The sequence below is a fragment of the Solanum stenotomum genome, chromosome 1 (genome assembly GCF_019186545.1).
Source record: "Solanum stenotomum isolate F172 chromosome 1, ASM1918654v1, whole genome shotgun sequence".
Classification (NCBI taxonomy): Eukaryota; Viridiplantae; Streptophyta; class Magnoliopsida; order Solanales; family Solanaceae; genus Solanum; species Solanum stenotomum.
This window is the reverse complement of record NC_064282.1, coordinates 96,018,872-96,029,276: the sequence shown is the minus strand read 5'-3', so window position 1 is coordinate 96,029,276 and position 10,405 is coordinate 96,018,872. Positions and strand designations below refer to the sequence as shown.

The 10,405-nt window shown below is 34.9% G+C and overlaps 1 protein-coding gene across 1 annotated transcript; it reads left to right on the top strand.

Moving 5' to 3' along the window:
- The first annotated feature begins 316 nt into the window (after positions 1–316).
- On the top strand, positions 317–3,392 carry LOC125853238 (receptor-like protein 9DC1). The gene is made up of 2 exons (XM_049532906.1): positions 317–1,343; positions 1,861–3,392. Exons 1-2 carry the CDS (start codon positions 317–319, stop codon positions 3,390–3,392), a joined length of 2,559 nt encoding a protein of 852 aa, XP_049388863.1.
- Positions 3,393–10,405: the final 7,013 nt, after the last annotated feature.

The window sequence follows — 10,405 nt, the reverse complement described above, 5'->3', positions numbered from 1 at the left end:
AATTTAAACTCAAATTACGCATTGAATCAAAGAATTAAAGAAAAAAATCATGTCTGAGAAAGATCAAATATACCCTGAATTTTGCTAGAAGGATCATATATACATTAGATTAGATGAAAAGGGTATATGAGCTAAAGAAAAAGTAACCTTTGTGCAAACGAATCAAAATGAAATTGGAAATGTTTTGGTCAAGGGTCTACGCACCAACTAATACTCTTATTTGAATTTATTTGCTTAATTTGTGCTATATATACCTTATCAAAGTTATTGAATAGAGGAAGAAAACAAAGAGTTTCTTGAACATTTTAGTGCAACAATGGGCTACGTAAACCTTGTATTTTTTATGCTATTTCCCTTCCTCTGCCATCTTTCTTTTTCCTCATCCTTACCTCATTTGTGCCCCAAACATCAAGCTCTTCCTCTTCTACAATTCAAGCACATGTTTACAGTAAGTCATGATGCTTTTGATAGTTGTTTCGACGCAACAGGCCAGTGGATTCAGTCATATCCAAAAACTCTTTCGTGGAACAAGAGCACAGATTGTTGCTCATGGGATGGAGTTTATTGTGATGAGATGACAGGAGAAGTGATTGAGCTCAACCTCACTTGCAGCCAACTTCAAGGCAAGTTTCATTCCAATAGTAGCCTATTTCAACTCTCCAATCTCAAAAGGCTTGATTTGTCTGGTAATAATTTTTCTGGGTCGCTCATTTCACCTAAATTTGGTGAGCTTTCTAGTTTGACGCATCTTGATTTGTCAAATTCAAATTTTACAGGTATAATACCAGTAGAAATCTCTTACCTTTCTAAATTACACGTTCTTCGTATCCCGAGTTATTCAGATGGTCTTAGATTCAAACCTCACAATTTTGAACTGCTCCTTAAGAACTTGACCCAATTAAGAGAGCTTGACTTTTACGATGTGAACATCTCTTCCACCATTCCTCTGAATTTCTCTTCTTATTTAACAAATCTAGAACTTTCATACACGCAGATATATGGGACATTTCCCGAAGGAGTTTTTCACCTTTCCAACTTAGAAACTCTTGATTTATCAGACAATCCCCAGCTCACTGTTAGGTTTCCCACAACCAAATGGAATAGCAGTGCATCACTTATGGAGTTATATCTCAGTAGAGTGAATGCTACTGGTAGGATACCTGAATCATTTGGTCATCTAACTTCACTGCGTACATTGAGGATAGCTTCTTGTAATCTCTCAGGCTCTATTCCTAAACCTCTATTGAATCTCACCAACATAGAGGAATTGAACCTTGATTATAACCATCTTGAAGGACCAATTTCTGATTTCTTTAGATTTGGAAAGATCAGGTTCTTATCACTTAGAAATAACAACTTTGATGGCCAACTTGAGTTCTTATCCTTTAACAGAATCTGGACACAACTTGAATTCTTAGATTTTTCATCCAATTTCCTAACAGGTCCAATTCCTTCTAATGTAAGCGGAATGCAAAACCTACAACTTCTCTTCTTGTCATCAAACCACTTGAATGAGACTATACCATCATGGATATTCTCACTATCTGATTTAGACTTGAGTGATAACCATTTCAGTGGAAACATTCAGGAGTTCAAGTTTAAAACATTGTATTCTGTTTCTCTAAAACAAAATCAGCTTCAAGGTCCTATTCCAAAGTCACTCCTAAACCAGCGTGATCTAGATTATCTTCTGCTTTCGCACAATAATCTCAGTGGAGAGATTGCTTCAACCATCTGCAATCTGAAAACACTACGAGTGCTAGATTTGGGCAGCAATAATTTGGAGGGAATAATCCCACTGTGTTTGGGTGAGATGAGTGGACTTTGGGTTTTGGATTTAAGCAACNCAACTTGAGTTCTTCTCCTTTAACAGAATCTGGACGCAACTTGAAGAGTTAGATTGTTCAGTCAATTCTGTAACAGGTCCCATTCCTTCTAATGTAAGTGGTATGCAAAACCTTCAAGTTCTCTTCTTGTCATCAAACCACTTGAATGGGACTATACCTTCCTGGATATTCTCCCTCCCTTCACTTGAATGGTTAGACTTGAGTGATAACCATTTCAGTGGAAACATTCAGGAGTTCAAGTCTAAAACATTGTATTCTGTTTCTCTAAAACAAAATCAGCTTCAAGGTCCTATTCCAAAGTCACTCCTAAACCAGCGTGATCTATATTTTCTTCTCCTTTCGCACAATAATCTCAGTGGACAGATTGCTTCAACCATCTGCAATCTGACAACACTGAATGTGCTAGATTTGGGCAGCAATAATTTGGAGGGAAAAATCCCACTATGTTTGGGTGAGATGAGTGGACTTTGGGTTTTGGATTTAAGCAACAATAGTCTTAGCGGGACAATTAATATTACTTTTAGTATAGGAAACAAACTTATAGTCATCAAATTTGATGGGAATAAGCTAGAGGGGAAAGTTCCGCAATCTTTGATCAATTGCAAATATTTGGAAGTTCTTGATTTAGGTAACAATGAGTTGAATGAAACATTTCCTAAATGGTTGAGAGCCCTACCGTATCTGAAGATTCTAAGACTGAGATCAAATAAGTTCTTTGGCCCTATAAAAGATTCATCGACTTACAAGTTTGCTCAAATTCGAATCATAGATCTCTCATCCAATGGATTTAGTGGAGATTTACCAGTGAGCCTTTTTGAGTATTTTGAAGCCATGAAAATAATTAGTGAGAGCAGTGGAACCCGAGAGTATGTAGCAGATATGTCTTCAATTTTTTACACAAATTCCTTTATATTGACGACAAAGGGGCTGGATCTTGAGCTTCCTCAAGTTTTGATTACAGAAATAATTATCGATCTCTCAAGGAATAGATTTGAAGGTCATATCCCAAGCATTATTGGAGATCTCATTGGGCTTCGCACATTGAACTTATCGCATAATCACTTGGAAGGTATTATACCAGCATCACTGCACCAGTTAGTAATTGAATCATTGGATCTCTCATCCAACAAAATCAGCGGAGAAATTCCACAACAACTTGCATCCCTCACATTTCTTGCAGTCTTAAATCTATCTCACAATCATCTTGTTGGATGCATCCCCAAAGGAAATCAATTTGATACGTTTGAGAATAGCTCATACCAAGGGAATGATGGGTTACGTGGATTTCCACTCTCAAAGGATTGTGGTGGTGATGATGGGATAGCACAAACGACAACTCCAGTTGAGCTAGATCAAGAAGGAGGAGATTCACCAATGATCAGTTGGCAGGCGGTTCTCATGGGTTATGGTTGTGGTCTAATTATTGGACTGTCGGTAATATACATAATGCTGTCAACTCAATATCCAGCATGGTTTTTGAGGATGGATGTAGAATTGGAACACAGAATTATTACAAGAATGAAAAGGCACAAGAAAAAATATTAGTGTGTAACCTCCGGGTATTCTACTTGATCTTGTTCCTTTAGAAGATTACATTTTCTACATCCTTAAAGCTTTTAACTTTAATTCTTCATTTTTGGAAATTGCAGGATTCAAGTCCACTGAATTGCTGGGATTCAAGTCTACTGAATTGCTGGGATTCAAGTCTACTTCATAGTTTGTGATGTTTCATGAAGTGTTTGTTACCCTTTGAATAAAGACATGAGTTTTCTTCCGTTATGACTCAACATAATTTGATTTCACTTATCTGTAGTATGTAGAAACAAATTCAGCATATTCAATTGTGAGTAAAAAACATAGACTTTCATAGAATGCAATGAGATCAAAAGGGAAACACCAGTAGAGCAAATATTTTGAAATAACAGTAGAAAGCACATTAAAAATCCTAAAACAGTTCCAAATTCTCGTGTACTTTTAAATGGAAAAAGTATTCAATGATATTGATCAATATATAATAACTTGAATAACGACGACTACAATAGAGTTGGTGTAGCAGTTGAAAAGTTGGAGAAACAACCTTGGATACTAAGGTTTAAATCCTAGCAGAGATATCACATTTAGGAAGAAATCCAGAAGAATCACTTAATTTGATGAGTCATGATTTCAGCACGATGCAGGCTCATCGACATTTTACAAATAAAAGCTGATGCAGTTATCACCTTGTGTATTCCAGGATCTAACATTGCTTTTTCCCACCTCTCTGCGCCAACATAACGCCCAGAATGATTCTGTTGCGACTCAAGCAATAGTTGTGCTACTTCATTTCCCAACTCAATAGCTCCACCAAGTCTACAAGCACCCAAGACAGTAGCATCAGCTTAAAAAAATAAAGGCATCTTCTTTATGAAGTCGTAAGCTTCCTGTAGTGGATCAACCACACAACCATAATGTTTCATTGTAGTAGATCAAGTCTGAATTCATGTGACATTGCTTCAAACAATTAGAACCCGAATTCGACAAGCTTGGCACACGCACAAGCTGGAAGAAATCATAGCATTCCATGTGCAAACCAGCTCCATCGCATCAAATACCTGTGTTACAGCAAATGGTTAAAAATACATGCAAACCTCATACTATAAGGATAATACTTAGGACACTAATAGCAGAGCTCGAATCAAATTGATGATGAATTCTTCTTCTTTTCAGATAATAATAAGCTTCTTGCTTATGCAACATGTTGAAGTACTAGTTTCTAATTTTCCAACATAATATTTTCTTTACATTTGAATTGAGCTCCTTTTGAAACAGAATACGCAAGGCATAACTTATTCCTACAAAACCTATGTTATCTAAACTTTTGCCTTGCGAATTAGATACTACACAACTTATGCTGGACAAAGGAAAAAGTACTCGAAACTAGGTCATAGTTAAGGGTACTTTGACCCACAAACTTCCATTAAATGATAAGCAGGGGTAAAAATTAAAGTCCATCGATTGAGGGATAATAATTAAAGACCACCCAAAAATAGGGGCGGTCACCAGAACTGCAGATCTAAACAAGAAACTCTTAAAATAGTGTGATATCGTTGTCTTTGGGCAAAACGTGCACAATTTTCTTCCAAATGTCTCCAATCATTAAGAGTATCACTTCACTTTATACACATCTTCTTTTTCTTATTAACTTCTAATGCGAGACATTGTTCATATACCCAACCAACATAACATGAGGTATTCCGTTACGGTCATCATATGCAGCTCATACCTGCAGATTTATCACCAAAACAACACTCCGCTTCATCACTTCCTCCAGTTCCAAAATTGTGGAAATATGAATATGGAAAAGTAATTAACAGAATTTACTATCTTGTTCACTTTCAGTATTCCCTGGATACAAATTAAATCCCAAAGTAGACAAATAAGCTCAGCATAATTCCATGTGTATCAGAACAAATACATGTGTTATACAAGTATTGGGACTTTCATTTGAATCTTTCTTGAATTGACTAGAGAATGTGATTTGACTTACAGAGCAATGACTTGAGAAAGATTAAATAGTCTTTACATATTGTGTGACACATTGAATGTGAATGTGTAATTTTAAATAGTCTAAAATTGACTGAAAATGACTAGGTGACCTTCCTGGAATTGATTACTCCAAAACAACACTTAAATGTGCCTAGTAAATTTATTTTTATCTGGCTATTGTCGAATTCCAAATACTAGTTCACATACGTATCAGTTTATAATCAATTATGCATGGTTAACCATATTAGCACATATTGTATACTTTTTGCTATTTTTAATAACTTGGCATATTCTTAACTCAAAGGAGATTCGGACTCAACTTCAACTTCTTCTGTACAATTTCAAGAAGAGTAAAACACATTGACATCTGAATTTACTTCGAAAATTTAAAAATGGCTTTCATACTTCGAAGAACTTGAATTAATTATTATCATGGGAACTAAATTAAGACATGGCATACACCTTCTTTTGCTTACAAAAGTCGACACTACTTAAATAAAAGGACACTAATTATCAACTTGGGACAGAAAGTAAGACCTTAAAATCACAAGAAGTGCAAATCCAAACCAATTAATAAGACGAATTGTGAAAATACAGACATCAATTGCACAAAATTCTTAAAATGGTGTGATTTAGTCGGCTTTGGGAAAAACTTGCACAGTTTCCTCCTAAATGTCTCATATAAAATTTAAACTAACAAAAAGGACTTTCACATCTTATTGAAAATATATAGACATTTGAAAGATAAATCAAATTCTCTCATTCGAAATTGTGCGTGAGACTTTCATCTAACGTGGCCATGAGCGTTAACCAGTAGGAGCACGGATTCTTCACCGAAATCTCTGGGCAAGGAAGGGATACTGATATGCTCTGTGTTTCCAAATTGAAACTATAGAGATAACGGCCCTCAGTGAAGTAGATGGATTCTTTTTTAATATGAGTGCCTCTTGTACAACATGTTGTTCCACCATAAGAATTATCTAAGAAAATTGCCGCTTCACCAATACTTTTCACCTCCTCCCACACTGCTTTTACAAAATCAAACCGAAATACTGTAATTTTGTATACATCAACATGGGTCCTTCCATATAACAATATGTGAACATATAACAGTTCAACCTCTTTCTCATCGTCATGAGATGATGATTGAAAGAGGTAACTCCTAGAGTATGGCATGTCTAAGAGTTCTGTGAAGTGATCATATGGAGGTTGGTTAGTCATTGGTGTAGCTGATATTGTTCCTGATGAATCATCTACATCCAAACGGAGTAGAATGTGTGGTGTCTGCCATGTTAATACATAAAAATCTCCCTTGAATACTGTCCATCCCAAAAAAAGGTCAACTCCAATAATTGATTTCAGATCTTGTTTATGAAATTCTTGATCATAACCTGGCTTGCACAAGTAAAGTGCAGGCGGAGGCGTATTCTCATCATCATCATCATCCGGATTGTCATTGTTTGCAACAGCATCATCATCGGGATTGTCATTGTCTATGTCATCATCATTAGAATCCGTGTTATCATCTTCAGGATCTGTGTCATCATTGGTGTCTTCATCATCGGCATACTCATCATCGTTTGCACCATCATCGGAATCCTCATTGTCTATGTCATCATCATTGGTATCTATGTCATCATCATCGGGATCTGTGTCATCATTGGAATTCTTATTGTCTGTGTTATCATCGGTATTCTCATCGTCATCATCATCATCAGGAGTAGTCTCATGAATAAGGAAGAGAACGCGACATCGAGGATCATTGGGTGGTGCAGACAAGAGACACAAAAGTTTGTCGTTATTAGGGAGTGGTGGGAGCTGAATTTTGTCGTTTGAAATAGGACTCCAAAGGTAACAATCAGTAGAGTCAAAGTCTTCTAACACGAGCCACTCTTGAGCAGAAGCACGTATTATTGCGTTACAAAACTCATGTATACTTCTTTTATAAGATCGATCTTCTGATATGCTGAAAAAAGTTTGTGGTTTTTTTCGTAACGGACATATAACAAGCCAAGGATATGGTTGTGAAGAAAGGGGTGGTCCATCGTTCTTCTTCTCTTCCACCTTCATCTCCTCCAACATGTGTAGTTAAAAGAATAAGTTCGAATTAAATATAAAAATAATAATGAGTTCAAATACGATAAAGAAAAGGAATTAAAGTAGCTCTAGGACAAGTAAATTTGTTTTCCTTTCCTTTCCTTTCTAATAAATAATTGAGATTTTCCATAAATAAATAAAATAATTGGAATTTCCGATTCAATTAAGTAAGGTAAAAAGACAGTTAATACACGTTACTTATTCTTGTTCTAATTAAATTGGGTAATAACAAGTCCTTTTTTCCAATTCAATTAGTAATTTAATCTCTCAAGTTCAAAGCAAAATTTTGAATAATAATGGAGGTGGCAGATTATGATAAATTGTGGTCAGTTATTCCATTAAACATACTCGGATTAATATCATTACGTCTTGTTGCTGCTGATTACTTTGTTTTTCATGCCGTTTGTAAACATTGGCGCTATGCACCCCTAACGTCTCCTCCGTGTCCACAATCATATACACCATCCCTTGTTTGATGACGCTGCAAAAAGAAACAGGCATGGTAGAATTCTTTGATCCAGTGTACAATGTTGTAACTACTCAGAAAGCCGATATTCCAAAATTTAGGGGTGCCTGAATTCGTAGCTCAAAAGCTAATTGGTTGCTCATGAGTCATGGCACCCATGGCATGTTCTTTTTCAATACTATTAGCAATGACATAATTGAACTCCCTGATCAACTAGATGAGAATGAGAATAGTTGCTCTGCTTGGACATTTTTGTGTCCTCCGGACTCATCATCATCAGATTGTTTTGTTGTTGGTTTTGAAACCTGTGGCTATGTCCCAGATGTATACATTATCAAAGTTGGAGATATTGAATGGACATATCACTTCTTCCGGAATCATCGATCAAAATTTCAAGCCACGGGGTGCAATAATCCGTTTTTTTTCAAAAACTATATTATCTACGTACTGGGAGATAAAGGTAATTTGGGAACATTAAGCATCAAGGAAAATTCAGCTGCACAGAGACCTAAATAGAAATTTTATGGGAAACACTTTTCGCGTTCAAAACAAAGATCAATTCGAAAGGCATACATGGTAGAAGATGTCGATAATGGAGGAATGGTAGTTTTGTTTTTAAGTCGTGACAAAGGGGATGTAGAGGTTTGGAGATACAAATTGAATGAAGAAGTGTTGGAGAGGGAAAAAATAACAAGTTTGGAAAATAATAAAACATTATTTGTGAGCTTTGGAGGATCGTACTTGAGAACTTATGTTGCCCAGGGGCTAGGAAACAAGATATATTTGCCAATGTTTCACGACAACAAGGGCGTTTTCTATTGTTTGGTCAATCGCAAATATTACTCTTTCGATTACTCTGCCATCAAAGCTTACTCAAGTTCCAATATTTTTAACTTAGTTCAGCCAAGGTCATGCATTTGGATCGAATAAGAGAGTGATTAATCATCTCTTTCTGTTGTTGTTTATTTTTTCATTAGTTAGCAATGCTTTTTCTAATTATCAATGCCTCTTAACAATAAGTAAAATATATCTACACACTGTGTATATATTTTGCATATTAATATAAAGTAAATATTTATACACTGCATACATATTTATACAAATTTTGTAAATAAATGGCAAAGCAGGACACAAGGTCTCTGTATAGTTATTAAATGTTTTCTTCCGGTTGGAATAGTCATTTATCCCTAATGTATATTTGTACACATAATTAGATGAATTCAAAATTTTTAATACTATTTTCCATAATCATTAAGAAAAAAATCATTTGGAGTATAATAATAATGATGATGATAAGAATAATAAGAATAACAATAATAATAATATGTGGAGATTTTCTCTACTATAGGTTAGTACTAGGCTAGAACTTATTTAGCGTTTAATTAATTTTGGGGACTTTAAATTTTTTCTATCGAGGATCCAAGCTACCATAGGTGTTTTCAATAGACATTAATAAACTAAACTTATTTAGGGAAATTCGATTTCAAATTTTGAAGCTTCAATCTTCTATTGAGGATCCAAGTTATCATAGGTGTTTTCAGTAGACATTAATAAACAATACTTATTAACGGAAATTCGATTTTCAAATTTTGAAGCTTCAATCTTCAGCAATGACTGCATATAGTTTCAATGAAATGTCAATAGCACTTCATAGTAACTCCAATATCAAAGAAAAAAGGGATATGACACAAGTATCCCTAGATTGTTATCGAAATCTCAAAGGCACCTTAACTAAACTAAGGTTCTATTATTCCTGAATTCATTTTTTTTTTTTTGTAATTTTACATACCTATGTGACACACTCCGCGACTCCACGTGGTTGAGGCACGTGAGAGATGTTTGGATGTCATGTAAGTCAAAAATGTGTACAAAATTACCAAAAAAATGGACTGTGTGTGTGGGGGTAATTGGACCTTAGTTTTGTTAAGGTGTGTCTCAGGAATTTCGTTCATAGTCTAGGGATACTTTTGCATTATCCCACATAATATGTAGATTTCTCCCAAAATAGGGGGCATTACCAATCACTCAGCTATATATACATATGAGACAATTTGTTTCACTTCGAACATGTAAAGCAAACACATTAGTTAATTACCGCCATCAATCGCTATAATAGTCAGCTTCATTAAAAAAAAAAACAAATCAGCTAATAAAATCACATCTGAAAATTTCAAAGAATAAAATGTGAAGGAGAGTGTGTATGTGTAGGAAAGAGAGAGGAAGAAGAAATATCAATAGATTAGTGGCTAAATTTTTAATAATTTTGATCCATTTTAGTAAAATATATTTGAACCATTATTAAATCCAAAACGTTGAACAAGAGTTGAAAAAACACTCAAAATAATGACAAGGTACATAAGAACTTATTGGGAAAAAAGTAAAAAAAAAATACAAAAAAAAAAAAATAATACTATATTTAACCAATTCCACTTACAAATAATTATCTATTTAATTGAATAACGATCCTAAA